Raw genomic sequence first — 24,110 nt, forward strand, 5'->3', positions numbered from 1 at the left:
CGTGATGATAACAAGGGTTGTGTCTTGGAGAATGGAGAATGTCTTGGAGAATGCGTCATGGCTGGAGGAGTGTAGGAGTCTGCGCTGATATGACTTGAAGTGTTGGCACCAAGACAGCCAATGATGATGGCAGCAAGATTTAGTGTGCGCCAACGGAGATGAAAGCCAACAATTTCTGCACCAAAGATACGTCAGCACAGGGCTTCATTGAGTCAGATCTGGAGAATTTTGGTGCCAAAGACAACTTACTCTTCTTTTCTTTTCCCATGTGGAGTTTCGTTGAGTCATCTGGAGAATTATGGGAGGTAGATGAGTGAGTGAGCTGGTGGCGCAAGTAGATTCTGACTTACTAAGTTTAGATTCTGGGTCTCTTAGACATCTTTCTCTTTTTCTCCAGAGGAGTAGTGAGGAGAGGCTGCAATTTTAGGCCTCTATAAGAGAGGGTCCTTGGAGACATCGGTCCGCAAGCTGCATAGTTAGACCACCTCATTTATCTATTTGTTTAACAAATTTATATTCTGCTAATCCACAGAATTTTGCAGTTAACAAAATTACATACATAATTTCAACAAAGTAAAATATACAACATAAGCTAAAATAAAGATAGAAATAAAATAAAAGTATAAAATAAATCATGTGAGAGATTAAGGCAGCACAGACAGTCCTCATAAATATTCAGGTTTGACACTTTGAAATAGCATTTTAGACATAAAATTGCTTACCAGACATCATAGAAGGGTGAGAAGATGGCTGTCCCTACCGAAAGAGGACTTTAGAGATTCACAGGCAAAAATAAAGAAAAGAAAAACAAAAAGCGAAGTTGAGAAAAACTCAGTTGGAAAACGCTACGCATTATCTGGTGAGAGAGAGCGCAGTCTCATCAGGGAGTGAAGAGGCTGCTGAGGTCTTCACGTTTCGCGATGGTGCCACTTGTGAGCCTGACATTAGTCCTGCTTGTCCATAGGGGAAGTCACTATCGAGCAGGCACTTGCTCTCCTGAGGTCTTCAGGTTTCGCGATGGTGCCACTTGTGAGCCTGACATTAGTCCTGCTTGTCCATAGGGGAAGTCACTATCGAGCAGGCACTTGCTCTCCTGAGGTCTTCACGTTTCGCGATGGTGCCACTTGTGAGCCTGACATTAGTCCTGCTTGTCCATACAGGAAGTCACTATTGGGCAGGCACTTGCTCTCCTGAGGTCTTCAGGTTTCGCGATGGTGCCACTTGTGAGCCTGACATTAGTCCTGCTTGTCCATACAGGAAGTCACTATCGGGCAGGCACTTGCTCTCCTGAGGTCTTCAGGTTTCGCGATGGTGCCACTTGTGAGCCTGACGTTAGTCCTGCTTGTCCATACAGGAAGTCACTATCGGGCAGGCACTTGCTCTCCTGAGGTCTTCAGGTTTCGTGATGGTGCCACTTGTGAGCCTGACATTAGTCCTGCTTGTCCATAGGGGAAGTCACTATCGGGCAGGCACTTGCTCTCCTGAGGTCTTCACGTTTCGCGATGGTGCCACTTGTGAGCCTGACATTAGTCCTGCTTGTCCATAGGGGAAGTCACTATCGGGCAGGCACTTGCTCTCCTGAGGTCTTCACGTTTCGCGATGGTGCCACTTGTGAGCCTGACATTAGTCCTGCTTGTCCATACAGGAAGTCACTATCGGGCAGGCACTTGCTCTCCTGAGGTCTTCAGGTTTCGCGATGGTGCCACTTGTGAGCCTGACATTAGTCCTGCTTGTCCATACAGGAAGTCACTATCGGGCAGGCACTTGCTCTCCTGAGGTCTTCACGTTTCGCGATGGTGCCACTTGTGAGCCTGACATTAGTCCTGCTTGTCCATACAGGAAGTCACTATTGGGCAGGCACTTGCTCTCCTGAGGTCTTCAGGTTTCGCGATGGTGCCACTTGTGAGCCTGACATTAGTCCTGCTTGTCCATACAGGAAGTCACTATCGGGCAGGCACTTGCTCTCCTGAGGTCTTCAGGTTTCGCGATGGTGCCACTTGTGAGCCTGACGTTAGTCCTGCTTGTCCATACAGGAAGTCACTATCGGGCAGGCACTTGCTCTCCTGAGGTCTTCAGGTTTCGTGATGGTGCCACTTGTGAGCCTGACATTAGTCCTGCTTGTCCATAGGGGAAGTCACTATCGGGCAGGCACTTGCTCTCCTGAGGTCTTCATGTTTCGCGATGGTGCCACTTGTGAGCCTGACATTAGTCCTGCTTGTCCATACAGGAAGTCACTATCGGGCAGGCACTTGCTCTCCTGAGGTCTTCAGGTTTCGTGATGGTGCCACTTGTGAGCCTGACATTAGTCCTGCTTGTCCATACAGGAAGTCACTATCGGGCAGGCACTTGCTCTCCTGAGGTCTTCAGGTTTCGTGATGGTGCCACTTGTGAGCCTGACATTAGTCCTGCTTGTCCATAGGGGAAGTCACTATCGGGCAGGCACTTGCTCTCCTGAGGTCTTCACGTTTCGCGATGGTGCCACTTGTGAGCCTGACATTAGTCCTGCTTGTCCATAGGGGAAGTCACTATCGGGCAGGCACTTGCTCTCCTGAGGTCTTCACGTTTCGCGATGGTGCCACTTGTGAGCCTGACATTAGTCCTGCTTGTCCATACAGGAAGTCACTATCGGGCAGGCACTTGCTCTCCTGAGGTCTTCAGGTTTCGCGATGGTGCCACTTGTGAGCCTGACATTAGTCCTGCTTGTCCATACAGGAAGTCACTATCGGGCAGGCACTTGCTCTCCTGAGGTCTTCAGGTTTCGCGATGGTGCCACTTGTGAGCCTGACATTAGTCCTGCTTGTCCATACGGGAAGTCACTATCGGGCAGGCACTTGCTCTCCTGAGGTCTTCACGTTTCGCGATGGTGCCACTTGTGAGCCTGACATTAGTCCTGCTTGTCCATACAGGAAGTCACTATCGGGCAGGCACTTGCTCTCCTGAGGTCTTCAGGTTTCGCGATGGTGCCACTTGTGAGCCTGACGTTAGTCCTGCTTGTCCATAGGGGAAGTCACTATCGAGCTGGCACTTGCTCTCCTTACTCATTTTAGTTTTGTCCTTGCAGCCAGGGTCCAGGACCCCATTGTAGTGTCGGCTCATGGGGGACATCCTTTTTTTTTCTGACAGTCCTCACATAAGCAACTGGAAATAAAATAAAACCCAAAGATATCTCAAAATTGCCTTACTTGCCATTTTTACAAATCAACAAAAAACTATACTTGTTTTACTCTGCTTACATTCAAGACTCATCTCTATTCTGGATACGTGATTTCTTGCCAAGATAACCCACAAACAAATTTGCAGTAAGAAACTCCTTTTCACCTTTTTTTTTTCTCAGCCCAAATTCAGGCGTCAAGTAAACCTATTACCTTATGGCAGCCCAGTCTGAAATAAAGTCCATCTCTTTTCTGGTTAATCGATCCCTTGCTTATTACTGGCTACAGAGATGACTAGGTAGGTACCACTTAACTAACTTGAGACAAAAGTCTGCAAATCAACAGATTGAGTTTCAACCGTGTCTGATAGGTTAATTATAAAGCCCTCCCCCCTTAGGAAGTAATGTCCCCTGGGTGTCACTGATGTTCAGCCAATAACACGGCACTGGCTGCCAGCTAATAGCATCACTTACTTCTCAAAAGTTATTTAAAACTTCCAGGCACCAAACATTACTCTTTCCTCTCCCCCATGGAGTTCCTAAATAAAGTTCCTCTTCATTTCCCTCTCCCCCTCCCCCCCCCCCCCCCCCCCACTCACCTCACCTCTCTCCTTCTCCCATTGGACTTACCATGTTAATAATCGCCTAGGATAAATCTCTGTTTATGTATCTTTAACATATAGTTTTTTGTTGATTATATTTATCACTCTCCAGTTGTTTTAGTTTAAATGCTGTCCTGTCTTCCATCTCCCATGTTTTACGCTCCCTGTTTAATGTAACTTTACTTTCTACCTAGATGTTAATTGGTTTCCCCTCAGTTACATTGTAAACCGGTACGATAAGACCTAGTCTTGAGCATCGGTATAGTAAAAGAAATAAAATAAAATAAATAAATAAAGGAGGGAGGGGAAGCTTGAATTCCCATGGTTACCCGGACATAATTAAGAACTGATTACCTTTCAAAAGCACATTTGTCCCCACCCCCTCGACTGTCTAGCATTTCCTTTCCAAGTATTAGAAAAGAATTGCAGGAATCGTTTTCATGTCAAATTAAACCTTAGTTGGGCAAAGGCAGAAACAATTTAAATTAATACATTCTCCCAAGCCTCTGACTTAAAGCTTATTAAAAGTAAATCCACCGGCAGAGAACTGCAATAGTCTAACAATGAAAGCACAAAAGACCGTATTATGATGTTCAAGTATCAGGAAATATTTCATCACATGAGCCAAGCACGTTTTGAAGCAGAGCCTTGGCAGATTGATGAGATCGGAGCATGAAAGATAAGTCCAGGATGAATGAAAGCCTCTCTCCCGCCTTCTTCGGATAAGTATGTAAGAATCCTATGCATAGCAACACGGATCTGGATTGTAGGATTTTTTTTAGATTTAATTGCTTGTCTTTTCCAAATGGCAAGCCTGCAAGAAAACTTTCCCCAAACAGAATGAGAAGGGTGCTAGAAGCTCGCCTCAAAGCAGCAGAGATGTACAGAAACCTTGCTTACTTGCCAGGTTCTTATGGCCTGGATTGGCCACTGTTGGAAACAGGATGCTGGGCTTGATGGACCCTTGGTCTGACCCAGCATGGCACGTTCTTATGTTCTTAAGAGCCTGAGGAGGGGGTGAGTGAGAGAGGGAGGAAAGCCCCTGCGGTTCACCAGACCAGGAAGTGGCAGTGTGCAAGTTCTGGGGTCCAAGCTTGCTGTCGTGCAGAGAGAAGCACACGCAGGCCGTCACTCTAGAAAGATCGTTTTTTCCGGGGGGGGGGCACAGAACGTGCTGCTGGTAAAGGAGTTTCAGCTTTCTCTTTTATTCTCACTGTACACTCTGCCTAATTTCTAGACAAAGCTAATATTAATTTCCTTTTGCATTCAATTGCATTTTCCTCTCTGGTCTGACTATTTCCTTGATCCAGGATGCTGGGTGCCCTCATGGTTTATTTTTGATGATATCATGGTGCCAGCCCATGAATTTGGTTCTGTCCGTTGTGTCTCCGGAGCGTGACTGGTTCAGCACTTCGGCCGGCCTCACGTTGTTTCTGTCTTGTTCTCTTTCTGGTACAGTACAAGCAGGAGGCATTGAAAGAAGCTTGTGAACAGTGGCTGGCTGTCAACCTCGTGCCTAAGCTCAAATCCCAGATCTACCTCGGGCAGATTCCTGAGGAGCTGATGCAGAAAGTTCTCATGTCTCCCAGGTGAGCTGGAAGTGTTGTGAAAAAGAAAACTCTATCTCTCTAACTATCTATCTATTGTTATCTCTGTTTCTCTATCTCTCTATCTCTGTCTCTGTCTATCGCTCTCTATCTCTATCTCTCTATTGCTATCACTCTATCTCTATCGCTATCTCTCTCTATTTATCTCTCTATCTCTATATCTGTCTCTCTTTCTAACGCTATCTCTATCTTTCTATATCTATCGCTCTATATCTATTTCTATATCTATCTTTATCGCTCTATCTATCTCTATCACTATCTATTGCTCTTTCTCTATCTCTATCTCTATATCTGTCTCTCTATTGCTATCTCTTTCTATCTCTATCTTTATCTATTACTCTCTCTCTATATATCTCTATTGATCTCTCTATCTCTATATCTATCTCTCTATCACTATTGCTCTATCTATATCTCTCTATCTCTGCCTATCTCTACCTCTATCTATCTATCTCCATCTATCTTTATCTATCTCTCTATCTCTATCTCAGTCTATTGCTATCTCTATCTATCTATCTCCATCGATCTATCTTATCTAAACACATTATGGGGGGAGCTGCCACTTACATACAGAACAAGTAGTGCAGGATGCTGTGGCTCACTCAGTTCTTGCTTCATGCAATTTGAGGCTAGAAAGGAGTCTGAGGTGCCAGCTATTCAGCCAGTTTGGTAAAAAAATATTTGCTCTTCAAAACAGAAGCAGAGCTTGTGAGGGAGGGTGAATAAAGATGTAATGTGTGTTTGATGAGGCACTGTAGGCCCTCCCTGCTCCAAGCAATGGAAGCATTCGCTTCCTTATTTCCCTATGCATGAGCCTCCATTATTCCTTATCAGACATGCAAAGATAGTCAGATAAGGACCAATTGACCAATCCAGTCTGCTCAGTCATTCCTGTCCACTGCACTAGCTAAGGTTAGATTCTAGCTGTCAGCCATACAAGCTTGGCCATTTGCAGAATATCACTTCTAATCCAAGTTAGTTCTGCTTTCACACTCTGGTTTTGTACCATGTTTGGGAGATGAGCATTCAACCAGCTTCTGCCACCCATTCCATATCTTTTACTCAGTCCTGTTTCAGTATCAGTCTCTCTGGGGGCGAACTGCTGCCGGCAGCTACCATAGTATTTTTTTCATGTTTCCTCAGATTCTTCCTCCCTTCAGCTTCATGTCATGACCCCTTGTCTTTGAAGTATTTTGTCATAGAAAAATTGCACTGGGAAGAGCAGCAAGCCAAGAGAGAATAGCTGAAAAGCTGTGACCATGAGTGCTCGTAGTATGAGCAATACAATTCCGGGTCTTCAGACCCTAATAGTGGAGGTAAATTTGGACATTGTTGCTATTCCAGAGACATGGCTCACCGGGTCTCATAATTGGGATACAGCTATCCTGGGCTATAACCTGTTAAGAAAGGACAGAAAAGGGGGAGGAGTAGCTCTTTATGTCAAAAAACAATATCCAATCAACTGAAATGCAAGGGATGTGGGGTAGGGAAGAAGCATTATGGGCCGCTCCCAAAAAAAAGAAGATGGCGCTTCCGTTTATATCGGTGTGGTCTACAAACCTCAGATTCAGACAGAAGAGCTGGACAGAGATCTGGTCGAAGATATCCAAAGGGAGAAGTGTTATTCGGAGATGTTAATCTGCCAGATGTGGATTGGAGAATCCCTGCTGCAGAATCTACAAGAAGTAGAGAGATAGTGGATACCCTTCAAGGGGCTCGGCTCAAAAAATGGTGATAGAACCTAGAAGAGAGGGAAGACCCTTGACTTAGTGCTCACTAATGGGGATAATATCTCTGGATAAGTACTCACCTGAGCATCAGGGATCATCAGATGGTCTGGTGCCATACAGCAGCCAAGATTGAGAGAAGACATATACTGGAACCTGCTTTGCATGAGCTTACATTTTGTCTCTGGACTTACTAAATGGCCTTCAGGATAGCCGGTACAGAGAACCACGTCTCTGTTATCTGTTAAAATAAATCTAGCTTGAAACTTCACAGTTTTCTGGAAAATTCATCAGGACCTCTTTTCCCAGTTTCCAGTGGCCTAGGCCTCAAGAAGCAGCAATAAAGCAAGCGTGCTCTGAACAGGAAAAGTAAAAGAGGACTCCCTTTGAGGAAACCACTACCGATTTGTGCATGCAGAGCCATCTTCCGCCCGGGTGAAAACATGCTCAGCCGCTCTCTCCGCAGCCTTCCATGCCTTGCTTTCCCTTGTCTTCTATCCTGCTGCTTGGATTTGGATTCCTTCTTCCAGAGGTTTTTTTTTGTGATCTGCACCCAGCTTTCGGCCTGCAGTCCAGATGAAAACACCCTTACAAGCAGCTGCTATGCCTGTGTTTTTTTTTCTCAATGAAGCAAATTTCAAGCTCTAATTAAAACCTGCATTTCCCGGGTATCGGAGATCTTGTGCCCTGCTTCCAGAAGGGCTATTGTGTCCCATGATGCTGTTCTGTGTGATCCCCTCCCTGCCTTGGGGTTCAGATTTTTGACTGATTACAGGCACTCTTGGTTGCCATGATCAGTTATTACTTGTACAGGATGCAGAATCTCTTCTAGATAATTCTTCCACACCTGAAAGGCTGCTTCTATGGCCAGGTGTTCCTGATCTAGGATGGAAACATTCTGTTCAGTAGATGAAAGCTTCTGGGAGAGGACTGCACGAGGGTGTAACTCTTGCTAAAATGCTTGTTGCTGGGGAGAGCACTGCCTCTAGAGCTACTTTGGAGGTATCAATTTTCAATATAAACAGCTCAGTTGAATCTGGGTGAACCAGAGGTTGCCAGTGTTGAAGTCAACCTTCAAACAGTCAAATATTTGTTATGCTTCTGGGCTCTATTGAAACAGTTCTGGTATTTTCAACAGAGACATCAGTGAGGCCGTAACTTTGCAGAAGTCCCAAATAAATGTGCAGTACTATCTGTATCTTTTGTGGGTTTATTTGCCTCCCCTCTGCAGATAGTATAGAGCCTGAGAATGTTACAGACTCCTGATCAAATAAGCATTTCTTTGCTTTTGCATAGATTCCATGCTTCTGCAGCCCCTTCAAAATTAAGGTCACATGCTGGTCATTATGTTCCGGCGTCCAAGTACATTAGAATGTGATCCAGATAGAACACAACATAGAGATCCAACAAATCATGGAAGATGTCATTCATAAGCATCTGAAAAGTAGCAGGTGCCCTGGTGAGTCCAAAAAGCATTATACAGTATTCAAATTATTGATAGTAAGTTCAGAAAGTGATATTCTACTCATCCCTAATCCTGATTCAAATAAGATTTTTGGAACCATGCAAATCCAACATGGGAAAGATGTGGGCCTTATGGAGAATGGTCAGTGAGCTCTAGGGTTAGAGGAATATGATTTCAAGACAGGAGAATAGTGCTACAAGTTGGTGGTGAGAGCTGGAGGGATGCTAAGAAGAGGCATAACTAGTAGAAAAGAGGAGGTGATTATGTTGTGGTGCAGGTTATTAGTGAGATCTGACCTGGAATATTATAAGATCTTAAGAAATTGCCATGCTGGGTCAGACCAAGGGTCCATCAAGCCCAGCATCCTGTTTCCAACAGAAGCCAAACCAGGCCACAAGAACGTGGCAAGTACCCAAACACCAAGAAGATCCAATTCTGAAGGACTTACCTTTGAAAGGATGTAGATAAAATTGAGGCAGTCTAGAGAAGAGCTACCAAAATAATGCACGGTCTGCATCAGAAGTCTTATGAGAATATAAATATGTATACACTAGAGGAATGGAAAGAGACACTCCTTGTGATCTTGGGCAAGTCACTTCACCCTCCACTGCCTCAGGTATAAACTTACGAGTGAATTGTTAAACGGGTTTTATATGTAAAAATAGCAAGTAGCATGTACACATGTATATGCTATTTATACCTCTTGAGATTATGCACATATTTTCAGTTTCACACTTGTATGTTACCTGAAAAAAAAGGATGGTCTAGGGATGTTCCAGGTCAAGGTTCAGACCTATGAGTGTTGATATTTTATAAGAGACAGATGTGTATACATTAATGAACTTGTACATACACTTTTATTCCTGCTAAATGATTTTTGCAAGTGAAATCAGACTTATCTGTTGTCTGCAGTTTTTGGGTGGAAGGTCTGGGTGAACTGATGGGGTCAGGGTGAAGTGCTAGTAGGTATAGGTAAAAATGGAGAAGGACTGAATGGACTGGTGGAGATATTCGCAAACTAGTGATTCCAAGTACTCATGCAAGTAATTATTTTCAAAATGGTATATGTGCATACTTTATAAAATATCTGCCTCTGCATTTAATTCTGGGTATTTATTTGTGTAGTGTCACAATTATTGTGCATGTAAAATATACATTCATATGTTTATGGAATGGGTAAAGAAAGTATGCATTTTCTTGCATAGGAAATATATGTGCATAATGAAATATAAACGTATACTGTTGGAGCAGAGATATGTGATATAAACTGTACAGCTCCTGCTGCACAATTTTAAAAAATACAACATTAATCTCCTCACGTCCATTTACATGCATAAATGCTGTACCGTGGTGGATAGGATTGAATATTGTTCAGCCCTCTTGGAAAAGGAACATACCTACGGTACCTGAATGTAATCCACTTTGAAGTGCCCGATCAGTCACGAAAGGCAGAATGCAAATTTAAAAACAAAATACATGAGCGAGACATTCAGTTACTGAAAGGTATTAATAGTTCACAAGACGCAATCATGTTTCAAGGAAAAGGAAGTTCTAGAACAAAAAGGTTGTGAGGGGATAAATTGAGAGGAGAAACATTAGAAAATATTTCTTCACGGAAAGGGTAGTGGATGCATGGAACACCCTCCTGAGATGGATGATGGTGGCTAAAACAATAATGGAGTTAAGGGGATATGGGCAAAGCACAGAAGATCCTTAGCTGCTAAAAGTGGAGAGAGCAGAAAGCACAACCTAACGACCCAGTGGCACATGCTTTCAGTGTTCATAGTGCCATTCTCACCTGATGCAAGAGTGCTGGAGCTGCCAGAATGCATGGAAAAGTAGTTAATATAAAAAATTAGGGGGTTCATATTCAGCCGGTGTGTGGTTCTGCTAATTAGCTGGTGAATATACCTTGTGAACACAGCCACTGAATATACCCAGATAGCCTAAAGTTAGCCGGATAGGTTTATCCAGCTACCTTTAGGAAAGATGTATGGATCGACCAGAGATAGTCAGATAAGTTATCCAGCTAACTTTAGGAAAGATGTATGGATCGACCAGAGATAGTCAGATAAGTTTATCCAGCTACCTTTAGGAAAGATGTATGGATCGACCAGAGATAGTCAGATAAGTTATCCAGCTATCTTTAGGAAAGATGTATGGATCGACCAGAGATAGTCAGATAAGTTTATTCAGCTACCTTTAGGAAAGATGTATGGATCAACCAGAGATAGTCAGATAACTTATCCAGCTACCTTTAGGAAAGATGTATGGATCGACCAGAGATAGTCAGATACGTTTATTCAGCTACCTTTAGGAAAGATGTATGGATCAACCAGAGATAGTCAGATAACTTATCCAGCTACCTTTAGGAAAGATGTATGGATCGACCAGAGATAGTCAGATAAGTTTATCCAGCTACCTTTAGGAAAGATGTATGGATCAACCAGAGATAGTCAGATAAGTTAACAAGCTACCTTTAGGAAAGATGTATGGATCGACCAGAGATAGTCAGATAAGTTTATTCAGCTACCTTTAGGAAAGATGTATGGATCAACCAGAGATAGTCAGATAACTTATCCAGCTACCTTTAGGAAAGATGTATGGATCGACCAGAGATAGTCAGATAAGTTTATCCAGCTACCTTTAGGAAAGATGTATGGATCGACCAGAGACAGTCAGATAAGTTTATCCAGCTACCTTTAGGAAAGATGTATGGATCGACCAGAGATAGACAGATAAGTTCTCCAGCTACCTTTAGGAAAGATGTATGGATCGACCAGAGATAGTCAGATAAGTTTATCCAGCTACCTTTAGGAAAGATGTATGGATCGACCAGAGACAGTCAGATAAGTTTATCCAGCTACCTTTAGGAAAGATGTATGGATCGACCAGAGATAGTCAGATAAGTTATCCAGCTACCTTTAGGAAAGATGTATGGATCGACCAGAGATAGTCAGATAAGTTAACAAGCTACCTTTAGGAAAGATGTATGGATCGACCAGAGATAGTCAGATAAGTTTATCCAGCTACCTTTAGGAAAGATGTATGGATCAACCAGAGATAGTCAGATAAGTTAACAAGCTACCTTTAGGAAAGATGTATGGATCGACCAGAGATAGTCAGATAAGTTTATTCAGCTACCTTTAGGAAAGATGTATGGATCAACCAGAGATAGTCAGATAACTTATCCAGCTACCTTTAGGAAAGATGTATGGATCGACCAGAGATAGTCAGATAAGTTTATCCAGCTACCTTTAGGAAAGATGTATGGATCGACCAGAGATAGTCAGATAAGTTTATCCAGCTACCTTTAGGAAAGATGTATGGATCGACCAGAGACAGTCAGATAAGTTTATCCAGCTACCTTTAGGAAAGATGTATGGATCGACCAGAGATAGATAAGTTATCCAGCTACCTTTAGGAAAGATGTATGGATCGACCAGAGATAGTCAGATAAGTTCTCCAGCTACCTTTAGGAAAGATGTATGGATCGACCAGAGATAGATAAGTTATCCAGCTACCTTTAGGAAAGATGTATCGATCGACCAGAGATAGATAAGTTATCCAGCTATCTTTAGGAAAGATGTATGGATCGACCAGAGATAGTTAGATAAGTTATCCAGCTACCTTTAGGAAAGATGTATGGATCGACCAGAGATAGATAAGTTATCCAGCTACCTTTAGGAAAGATGTATGGATCGACCAGAGATAGTCAGATAAGTTCTCCAGCTACCTTTAGGAAAGATGTATGGATCGACCAGAGATAGTCAGATAAGTTTATCCAGCTACCTTTAGGAAAGATGTATGGATCGACCAGAGATAGTCAGATAAGTTCTCCAGCTACCTTTAGGAAAGATGTATGGATCGACCAGAGACAGATAAGTTATCCAGCTACCTTTAGGAAAGATGTATCGATCGACCAGAGATAGATAAGTTATCCAGCTATCTTTAGGAAAGATGTATGGATCGACCAGAGATAGTTAGATAAGTTATCCAGCTACCTTTAGGAAAGATGTATGGATCGACCAGAGATAGTCAGATAAGTTCTCCAGCTACCTTTAGGAAAGATGTATGGATCGACCAGAGTTAGATAAGTTATCCAGCTACCTTTAGGAAAGATGTATGGATCGACCAGAGATAGTCAGATAGTTCTCCAGCTACCTTTAGGAAAGATGTATGGATCGACCAGAGATAGTCAGATAAGTTTATCCAGCTACCTTTAGGAAAGATGTATGGATCGACCAGAGATAGATAAGTTATCCAGCTACCTTTAGGAAAGATGTATGGATTGACCAGAGAGAGTCAGATAAGTTTATCCAGCTACCTTTAGGAAAGATGTATGGATCGACCAGAGATAGTCAGATAAGTTCTCCAGCTACCTTTAGGAAAGATGTATGGATCGACCAGAGATAGATAAGTTATCCAGCTACCTTTAGGAAAGATGTATGGATCGACCAGAGATAGTCAGATAAGTTCTCCAGCTACCTTTAGGAAAGATGTATGGATCGACCAGAGATAGATAAGTTATCCAGCTACCTTTAGGAAAGATGTATCGATCGACCAGAGATAGATAAGTTATCCAGCTATCTTTAGGAAAGATGTATGGATCGACCAGAGATAGTCAGATAAGTTTATCCAGCTACCTTTAGGAAAGATGTATGGATCGACCAGAGATAGATAAGTTATCCAGCTACCTTTAGGAAAGATGTATGGATCGACCAGAGAGAGTCAGATAAGTTTATCCAGCTACCTTTAGGAAAGATGTATGGATTGACCGGAGATAGTCAGATAAGTTCTCCAGCTACCTTTAGGAAAGATGTATGGATTGACCAGAGATAGTCAGATAAGTTCTCCAGCTACCTTTAGGAAAGATGTATGGATCGACCAGAGATAGTCAGATAAGTTTATCCAGCTACCTTTAGGAAAGATGTATGGATCGACCAGAGATAGTCAGATAGGTTATCCAGCTACCTTTAGGAAAGATGTATGGATCGACCAGAGATAGTCAGATAGGTTATCCAGCTACCTTTAGGAAAGATGTATGGATCTACCAGAGATAGTCAGATAAGTTTATCCAACTACCTTTAGGAAAGATGTATGGATCGACCAGAGATAGTCAGATAAGTTCTCCAGCTACCTTTAGGAAAGATGTATGGATCGACCAGAGATAGATAAGTTATCCAGCTACCTTTAGGAAAGATGTATCGATCGACCAGAGATAGATAAGTTATCCAGCTATCTTTAGGAAAGATGTATGGATCGACCAGAGATAGTTAGATAAGTTATCCAGCTACCTTTAGGAAAGATGTATGGATCGACCAGAGATAGATAAGTTTTCCAGCTACCTTTAGGAAAGATGTATGGATCGACCAGAGATAGTCAGATAAGTTCTCCAGCTACCTTTAGGAAAGATGTATGGATCGACCAGAGATAGTCAGATAAGTTTATCCAGCTACCTTTAGGAAAGATGTATGGATCGACCAGAGATAGTCAGATTAGTTCTCCAGCTACCTTTAGGAAAGATGTATGGATCGACCAGAGATAGATAAATTATCCAGCTACCTTTAGCAAAGATGTATGGATCGACCAGAGATAGTCAGATAAGTTATCCAGCCACCTTTAGGAAAGATGTATGGATCGACCAGAGATAGTCAGATAAGTTTATCCAACTACCTTTAGGAAAGATGTATGGATCGACCAGAGATAGATAAGTTATCCAGCTACCTTTAGGAAAGATGTATGGATCGACCAGAGATAGATAAGTTATCCAGCTACCTTTAGGAAAGATGTTCAATTCTAATTCTAATTCTATTCTATTCTATTCTAATTCTAATTCTAATTATATTCTTGTACAATTTTGTTAAATTATGTTCATATTGTTTGCTGTAATTTCCAACTGTTGGTTCGCTGTAAACCGAAGTGATATGTACTTGTACATGGTCTTCGGTATAAAAAAGTCTTTAAATAAATAAATAAATAAATGTATGGATCGACCAGAGATAGTCAGATAAGTTATCCAGCTACCTTTAGGAAAGATGTATGGATCGACCAGAGATAGTCAGATAAGTTATCCAGCTACCTTTAGGAAAGATGTATGGATCGACCAGAGATAGTCACATAAGTTCTCCAGCTAACTCAACTCTTCCCCGATCTGCTTATTCCCTGCCCCAGATTTATCCAACTAAATACTTAGCCAGACAAGTGACTTATCCGGCTGAGTAGAAACCACTGATATTGGGCTCTAGAAGTCTTAGCAGTAACACAAATATGCATATGGTTGGTTTGTCCGACGGGCTGTGATGGTTGAATAAACAAGTAGCTGGGACTGTCGGCAGGCTGCAAGTTCTGTAATAATTAGAAGTCCTAGTGGAAACACAGAAGCTCATATATAGCCAGATCTATCTGGTGACACAGGAGACCAGATGTTTGAGCAACATCCACACTAGGATTTCTGGCTCTTTAGATTATTACAGAGCCTTCTGGATAGGCTTGTGAAAGGTGGATGCTGGAGGGAACTAAGTTGGTGGAAGAGAAAAAGATTATCCTGGATAAGCAGAAATCTTGCAGTCTGTGACCAGCAGCAGGAGATGCATGCTTAGCAGTGTGGACAGGATAACTGGGCAGGCTAGATGGGCTTTTTCTATCATCATCTACTATGTTGATTGTTTTAGTGACCCCACTCTAGATAAATCAGTACTTACTAGCTCATATATACTAGGAAAAGACAAAAGTATTTCTTTCTAGAACTGAACTTTCAAATTCTTCTGGATCTGCTCCAGTCTGGCTTTCATACTCTATATGTCACGGAAACTGACCTCTTTGTGGACAATGCCAAGGACTTACTCCATCCTTATCCTCCCTGACCTGTCTGCTTTTGATCACAGTCTACTCCTTGATCGCTACATTCAATTAACTTTGACTCTGCTCTGCCCTTGTTTTCTTCTTACCTCTAGAGCCGTGACCTGTGGTCTTGGAAGCCCTGGATCATACTCTAACATGTCTCTACGTTATGTAACCTCAGCGGGGTGTCTAGTCCCAAGGGCGCAGAAACTTATTTATATCTTCGGAGCTTCTCCAGCTACTGCTCCTCCCATGGCTTGTACTCTCTATCCCAGAGGTGGGATTCCTTCTGTGGGGACCAGCTCTTGCTTCTGGCCCGGGTTATTCCCTGTGCGTATTGATAGAGAGAGATGCTGGGATAAACCAGGCAGGACAAGGCACTGGGTATTAGATTATAAGTTTACTGATTTGTTAAGTATGAAGTTATAGCTGAATTAAGAAAAGATATGGGTTTCTCTCCTGGGTAGGTGCCCTTCACCTCAGATGTCTGGGCAGAGCTTCCCATGGTGATATTTAAGTGCACAAAAACTCTCCCAGCTTCCTATCGGGAATCGTAGTGGAGGGGTCCCTTTGAATACAGAAAAACAGGCCTACCTGAGACTCCACATCATTCCCAAACACCCAGTCCTGTGGCCTTCTCCCATATGGGTGGAGATATGGATGGGAGTCTCCAGGTTTTACTTTGTCTCCTCAGTTGGTTAGAAGGTGACCCCCTTGTGTAGAAAAGTCTTAGGATTGAGAGCTTGCTGTACCAGCCTGGCTCCCAGTGAGGAAAATACTTCCTTAATCAAAATCTTCCAAGGCTGGTATTTTATGTCACAGGAGCTCACCACATGCAGGGGGTGAATGGGCTCCCTGTCTTCAAACCTGGACTGGGAGTCCCAATAGGGTTCCAGCAAAAACGTCTCTCTTACTGCAGCTCAGAACAGGGGGACCCTCTGGCAGGGAGAGCACAGAACAGGGGGACCCTCTGGCAGGGAGAGCCCAGAACAGGGGGACCCTCTGGCAGGGAGAGCTCAGAACAGGGGGACCCTCTGGCAGGGAGAGCCCAGAACAGGGGGACCCTCTGGCAGGGAGAGCTCAGAACAGGGGGACCCTCTGGCAGGGAGAGCACAGAACAGGGAGACCCTCTGGCAGGGAGAGCTCAGAACAGGGGGACACTCTGGCAGGGAGAGCTCAGAACAGGGGGACCCTCTGGCAGGGAGAGCCCAGAACAGGGGGACCCTCTGGCAGGAAGAGCACAGAACAGGGGGACCCTCTGGCAGGGAGAGCACAGAACAGGGGGACCCTCTGGCAGGGAGAGCTCAGAACAGGGGGACTCTCTGGCAGGGAGAGCACAGAACAGGGGGACACTCTGGCAGGGAGAGCTCAGAACAGGGGGACCCTCTGGCAGGGAGAGCCCAGAACAGGGGGACCCTCTGGCAGGGAGTGCTCAGAACAGGGGGACCCTCTGGCAGGGAGAGCCCAGAACAGGGGGACCCTCTGGCAGGGAGAGCCCAGAACAGGGGGACCCTCTGGCAGGAAGAGCACAGAACAGGGGGACCCTCTGGCAGGGAGAGCACAGAACAGGGGGACACTCTGGCAGGGAGAGCTCAGAACAGGGGGACCCTCTGGCAGGGAGAGCCCAGAACAGGGGGACCCTCTGGCAGGGAGTGCACAGAACAGGGGGACCCTCTGGCAGGAAGAGCACAGAACAGGGGGACCCTCTGGCAGGGAGAGCCCAGAACAGGGGGACCCTCTGGGAGGAAGAGCACAGAACAGGGGGACCCTCTGGCAGGGAGAGCACAGAACAGGGGGATCCTCTGGCAGGAAGAGCACAGAACAGGGGGACCCTCTGGCAGGGAGAGCACAGAACAGGGGGACCCTCTGGCAGGAAGAGCACAGAACAGGGGGACCCTCTGGCAGGGAGAGCACAGAACAGGGGGACCCTCTGGCAGGAAGAGCACAGAACAGGGGGACCCTCTGGCAGGAAGAGCCCAGAACAGGGGGACCCTCTGGCAGGGAGTGCACAGAACAGGGGGACCCTCTGGCAGGAAGAGCACAGAACAGGGGGACCCTCTGGCAGGGAGAGCCCAGAACAGGGGGACCCTCTGGGAGGAAGAGCACAGAACAGGGGGACCCTCTGGCAGGGAGTGCACAGAACAGGGGGACCCTCTGGCAGGGAGAGCACAGAACAGGAGGACCCTCTGGCAGGGAGATCCCAGAACAGGGGGACCCTCTGGCAGGGAGAGCCCAGAACAGGGGGACCCTCTGGCAGGGAGAGCACAGAACAGGGGGACCCTCTGGCAGGAAGAGCACAGAACAGGGGGACCCTCTGGCAGGGAGAGCCCAGAACAGGGGGACCCTCTGGCAGGGAGAGCACAGAACAGGGGGACCCTCTGGCAGGGAGAGCCCAGAACAGGGGGACCCTCTGGCAGGGAGAGCACAGAACAGGGGGACCCTCTGGCAGGAAGAGCACAGAACAGGGGGACCCTCTGGCAGGGAGAGCCCAGAACAGGGGGACCCTCTGGCAGGGAGAGCTCAGAACAGGGGGATCCTCTGGCAGGGAGAGCACAGAACAGGGGGACCCTCTGGCAGGGAGATCCCAGAACAGGGGGACCCTCTGGCAGGGAGAGCACAGAACAGGGGGACCCTCTGGCAGGGAGAGCTCAGAACAGGGGGATCCTCTGGCAGGGAGAGCCCAGAACAGGGGGACCCTCTGGCAGGGAGAGCTCAGAACAGGGGGACCCTCTGGCAGGGAGAGCACAGAACAGGGGGACCCTCTGGCAGGGAGAAACCAGGCTTCTTTCTAACCCAAACCAGCCACTAGCCACACCCCGAGGACAAAATGGCAGGGTTGAATAGGGTCGAGGCACCCAACCACAGCCCTCCCAGTGGGAGAGACGGACGGGGAATGGATGGCTCATTGATAGCACTGAAATATCCAGACTGAACCTAGGGACTGGAGGGTCCGGCTACAATTATTTTTCACTTGGCTTCGTAGGAGACCATCTTTCTCCCTTCTCCTTTCCCCCGTTTAGACGCCTGGTGCATATCCTGTGCTGTCATGAAGACCGGGGTGCTCCAGCTGCCTCTTTCACCTTGCCTTGCTCTCTCCCCCCGTAGGCTGTTTACCTTCAGCGAGTACCATCTCTTCAGGACCATCCTCTACTGGGTCTACCTACAGGAGAACCCTTTGTGCCAGATCCTGCCAACGCACAGCTCCATACTAACCTTCTTCAACAGGTAAGAGCGCCTGCGGGGAAGGCTTTGCCAATTATCCAGTTCATCGGGGGAGGCCAAATCATAACTTAAGCTGGAAGGCAATTCTGAGTTCTGCTACTGTCCATCTCAGCTTTGCAATGCTTCATTCCACGGCCATAGGTAGCAGGTCCATGCCCAGATGTGCCCTCTTCAGCCTCCCAGATGTGTGGCAGCTGCGGAGTGACGGAAGAGGAGACATGGGGGCAGATCTGATACTGAGGATGCCCAGATCTGCCCTCTTCAGCCTCCCAGATGTGTGGCAGCTGCGGAGTGACTGAAGAGGAGACATGGGGGCAGATCTGATACTGAGGATGCCCAGATGTGCCCTCTTCAGCCTCCCAGATGTGTGGCAGCTGCAGAGTGACTGAAGAGGAGACATGGGGGCAGATCTGATACCGAGGATGCCCAGATGTGCCCTCTTCAGCCTCCCAGATGTGTGGCAGCTGCAGAGTGACTGAAGAGGAGACATGGGGGCAGATCTGATACCGAGGATGCCCAGATGTGCCCTCTTCAGCCTCCCAGATGTGTGGCAGCTGCAGAGTGACTGAAGAGGAGACATGGGGGCAGATCTGACAATGAGGATGCTCATGCACTCACAGAACTGTTGCGTGTGTCCATGATGCCAGTACGGAAGTTATATTGTGGTTTATGTATTTATTTGGGCCTGTATGGGGTGCTGTGAAGCAAGGAGCTGTACCTGCATTATATACAGGCTGATTTAAGCCTTCACCATAGCTTAAAATGTGGAAATTTCCTCTAAGGGGAGCGTCCAGGGGCATAGAGAGTCTTGTGATCATCCCCGGATGGGTCCCTGTCTGAAGTCTGTATAGGTTTCTCTACAAGGCACAAGGGCAGTGCTGCAAAATTCACGAGTTTCTTACCAAATTGGGCTCTTTTATTTCAGCCGTGGTTTTTTTCAAGTGCCCCACCGATGCAGCAAGCAAGCAAGCAGGACCACTCCATCCTTGATCCTCTCCCTGCACCCCCGCCGTGCCCGCAGCCGCAGCGGGGAGGTGCACAGTGCTGGTGCAGTATGCACTAGTGCACACGCAAGAGGCCTGCCGTACACAGGTGGCAGGCAGAGCAGACGCTTTCCTCACGGCAGGAGGGCAGCCACATGTGCACGACTGCTAGTTCCCTGTCTCTTATACCAGGTCAGTCCAGACAGTGGGTTGTGTCAGCACTAAAGCTGTGTCTGCTCCACGTGCCGGCACTGTAAGTCACATATGGATACGGAACGATGGCTTTTTTGTAGTCCACAGGAGGCAGTGAGGGGGACACTCGTCTGTATTTTGTCAGTAACTCAGCTCTACCGTTTATTGACATTAGGAAGGTGGCTGTAGCAGCCTGGCACACACTGAGGCACAGGCAGACAGATTAGTCAGCCTTTATGGGTTTATTTACAGGGTCTGCAGATGTTCATAAAATGATTTGCAGGATACCCGGCTGCTTGGCGGCCACCCCTGGCACTGAAGGAGAGGGAGGCTGGCCTGTTTGTTTGTCACTGGTGGAAGAGCTGGCTTCTTGCAAATCATCCAGCAGCGCATTTCACGTGCAGTCAGCAGGATATTATTAACTGCTGGTTATCTGCTCAGAAGTCAGTAAGAGCTTCTTTAATAATGGACATCAAATCATACAGGAAAATACAAGTGATTGTATAGTGGGTGTTTTAAACATATAAAGCAACAAAGCAAAACGCACAAAAAAAGAAACAAACTGCAATAATAATTTCCCTTGCTGATCAAGCCCCATGCAGCCTGCTGAGCTCCTGGAGTTACTTCCCCATCCAGCCAGAACTAAATGCAGGTCAGACTCAGGGAAGCTGGATAAAAACTCCAAGGTCGACGTTCGGTTCCATTTACCTGGAGAAGTTTGGACTTTATCAAGCTAAGTGGGCGACATTTTAATGTCTGGCCACGTTCAGCGGCCACCGTTTACCTGTGTAACTATTTATTCAGCTCGATAGTCGGCTGGGGGTGATGGGGGACAGAATTACTTGTTCGGCTAACTTTCCGGCTAGCTGTTAGGTAGCCGGGTATATTCAGTGGCACGGCTGCGCTGCTGGATGGTGGCTAAATATGGTCCCCCTCATTTCCAGTGCTCTTCATGCTTAGGAGAACAGAGAAGTTAATTAACTCCTCCTACTTGGCCAGAAGTCAGAACAAACTTTCTTAATGACTTCAGACCCAGTCAAGCATTCATTAACATTTAAAATCTAATTGATTACTCTAGTAATTGTTTCAGTGATTAGACACCTGGATGCACTTTCACAAAAGATTATTGAACACAAGTCTGCAAAGAGTTCATTCAGAGCATTCACAGACCCATCTACCCCAAAACCAAATGTAACTTCAGATCTCTTACTAAAAATTAAAGTTTGTTCTCTCAGCCCAGTGCTTGAAGGAGACGGATGGTTTCTCTCTGTAAAGACTTATGCATCTATGCCCATCTGTTTACAGGTCTGGAAGGATTTGGAGAGCGCGGGCATCTCTGGTTAGCGAATGTTCGTTCTGAAGATCAGGCAGGGGTGCAGGCAGGCAGGGATGCAGGCAGGCAGGGGTGCAGGCAGGCAGGGATGCAGGCAGGCAGGCAGGGGTGCAGGCAGGCAGGGATGCAGGCAGGCAGGCTTATTCATCTGCTCCTGAGGCTCTTGTCCACTGTTATTTGCAGGAGTTCTTTGCTGATGGCTGTCTCTGATGGTGGGCTGTCTCTGATGGTGGGCTTTTTCTGATGATGGGCTGTCTCTGACGGCGGGCTGTCTCTGATACCAGGCTTTTTCTGATGATGGGCTGTCTCTGATGGCGGGCTGTCTCTGATACCAGGCTTTTTCTGATGATGGGCTGTCTCTGATGGTGGGCTGTCTCTGATGACGGGCTGTCTCTGATACCAGGCTTTTTCTGATGATGGGCTGTCTCTGATGGCGGTTTTTTCTGATGGCGGGCTGTCTCTGATACCAGACTTTTTCTGATGGTGGGCTGTCTGTGATGGTGGGCTGTCTCTGATGGCGGGCTGTCTCTGATGGCGGTTTTTTCTGATGGCGGGCTGTCTCTAATGGTGGGCTATCTCTGATGGTGAGTTTTTTCTGATGGCAGGATGACTCTGATGGTGGGCTGTCTCTGATGGTGAGTTTTTTCTGATGGCAGGATGACTCTGATGGTGGGCTGTCTCTGATGGTGAGTTTTTTCTGATGGCAGGATGACTCTGATGGTGGGCTGTCTCTGATGGTGAGTTTTTTCTGATGGCAGGATGACTCTGATGGTGGGCTGTCTCTGATGGCGGGCTTTTTCTGATACCAGGCTGTCTCTGTCGGCGGGCTGTCTCTGATGGTGAGTTTTTTCTGATGGCAGGATGACTCTGATGGTGGGCTGTCTCTGATGGTGAGTTTTTTCTGATGGCAGGATGACTCTGATGGTGGGCTGTCTCTGATGGTGGGCTGTCTCTGATGGTGAGTTTTTTCTGATGGCAGGATGACTCTGATGGCGGGCTGTCTCTGATACCAGGCTGTCTCTGATGATGGGCTGTCTCTGATGGCGGTTTTTTCTGATGGCAGGCTGTCTCTGATGGTGAGTTTTTTCTGATGGCAGGATGACTCTGATGGTGGGCTGTCTCTGATGGTGGGCTGTCTCTGATGGTGAGTTTTTTCTGATGGCAGGATGACTCTGATGGCGGGCTGTCTCTGATACCAGGCTGTCTCTGATGATGGGCTGTCTCTGATGGCGGTTTTTTCTGATGGCAGGCTGTCTCTGATGATGGGCTGTCTCTGATGGCGGTTTTTTCTGATGGCAGGCTGTCTCTGATGGTGAGTTTTTTCTGATGGCAGGATGACTGATGGTGGGCTGTCTCTGATGGCGGGCTTTTTCTGATACCAGGCTGTCTCTGTCGGCGGGCTGTCTCTGGAGGTGGACTTTTTCTAATGACAGGCTTTTGGCTCCTGTGTTTCACTTACTTTCATAGACGTGATTGGGCACAATACATGCATATCCGATACGTATGGATGAGGGCCAAGCACAGCTCTCTGACTGGGAGTTTCACTCCGCTTTATAAGAAGCGAAGAGTTCATTTTAGTATAGAGAACTGCACGGTCCCAAAATGAGATTAGAGATAGGAGTCCTCCAGTCAGTATCAGAGTGGTGGCAGAGCCCAGGATATGTTTTATAACCCCGGCATTCCTACTTCTGGCACCTGTCACGTGAATGCCCATAATGCTTTGCTGTCCTTCCTCCATACTTAGTTTTCTAATTGGATTTTATGTATGTTTTTATGGTAAACTGCTCGGATAAACTGTTTTACAGTGGTACATTACATTCAATAAATAATAATCATTTTCTTTGGTTCAAAGAGAATAAGTTCTTTTAAGACATGCTCAGAAAATGGTAGCCTGAATTGTTCCTACAATACGTTTGGCCTTATTCTTGTGCTATTTTCAGCTTTTCGGTCTGCTCCAGTGTTCCTGTTCCCCATCCAGTCCTGCAGTCCTGAGTCACGAGCAGCGGAGGTTGAACCTGCAACGCTTGGTGGTCAGGGGCAGGGGAGCTTGCAGTGATGCACCGGGGACTCTGTCTCTGCAAGAATCCTGTACAAACCATCAAGCTAAATGGAGTTAGGGAGCCCTGCTCCCGGAGACCCCCTGTTGGACCAGCATTATCTGTGCCTCACATTGAAGGCTGGATGTAAGGAGTCCTAGCCTGACGCACCTTTGCTGGGCCATGATCCTGGTAAGTCCTGGCAGCTGCCAGCAGCTAAGGGCTCAGCTGCAGGGAATGGTGGCTGCTCCAGGGCTCCCGGCCTGTCTGAGATGCGCCCCTGCTCTGGTGAAGTACCTCCTTGCCGTCCTCACTGGAGCCAGCTGCGACATCCTGTGCCAGTCTTACAGCTGCATGCAGAGACGTCTCCCAAGCTAGGTCTGGTTTTGCCGGCCTTGCTCAGCTTTCATCTTGCCTTCTGTAGGTATGCGTCTTCCTTGCATACCATTTATTTATTTATGTATTTGTTTATTGGAGAATGTTTGTATACCGCTTTTACAATGACTTGCTGATCAAAACAGTTTACATAAAAACATACATAATTAAGATAACTTAAACACATAAACATAAAAACAGAGTAAGACAACATGCATAAACAGACAGGTAAATCTTTACAAAAATCAATGTGCCTGTTGATTTAAAATGGGTGGAGTCAGAGGGAGGGAGGGGCTGGTAAGTATTTTAAGTGCCAAAGGGGTATGTACAGATGACAAGCTTAAGAGGCTGAAGCATTACTAAAGGCAATTGAAAAAAGATAGGTTTTAGGATTTTTTTAGTTCTTTATGATTGGTGATCTGCCTTAGTTCGTCAGGAATAGAGTTCCCGATTAATGGGACAGCTACAGAAAAAGCACGTCTTCTGGTGATGTCAAGTCTGGCAACGCGTATTGTAGGGATTTGCAATACGTTTTTATGCATTGAGCGTAAATTCCTGCTGGGTTGGTATATGTAGA

The 24,110-nt window shown here is 46.2% G+C and overlaps 1 protein-coding gene across 1 annotated transcript in view; it reads left to right on the plus strand.

The window, feature by feature from the left end:
• The window catches only part of BTBD16 (BTB domain containing 16), a 146,379-nt gene that overhangs the window by 78,810 nt on the left and 43,459 nt on the right, over positions 1–24,110 (plus strand). Inside the window, exons 8-9 of the mRNA XM_029610755.1 lie at positions 5,212–5,342; positions 18,498–18,617. Of these exons, the coding sequence (XP_029466615.1) occupies positions 5,212–5,342; positions 18,498–18,617 (251 nt within the window). The remainder of the gene's footprint in view (positions 1–5,211; positions 5,343–18,497; positions 18,618–24,110) is intronic.

Source organism: Rhinatrema bivittatum, chromosome 7, assembly GCF_901001135.1.
Source record: "Rhinatrema bivittatum chromosome 7, aRhiBiv1.1, whole genome shotgun sequence".
Taxonomy (NCBI): Eukaryota; Metazoa; Chordata; class Amphibia; order Gymnophiona; family Rhinatrematidae; genus Rhinatrema; species Rhinatrema bivittatum.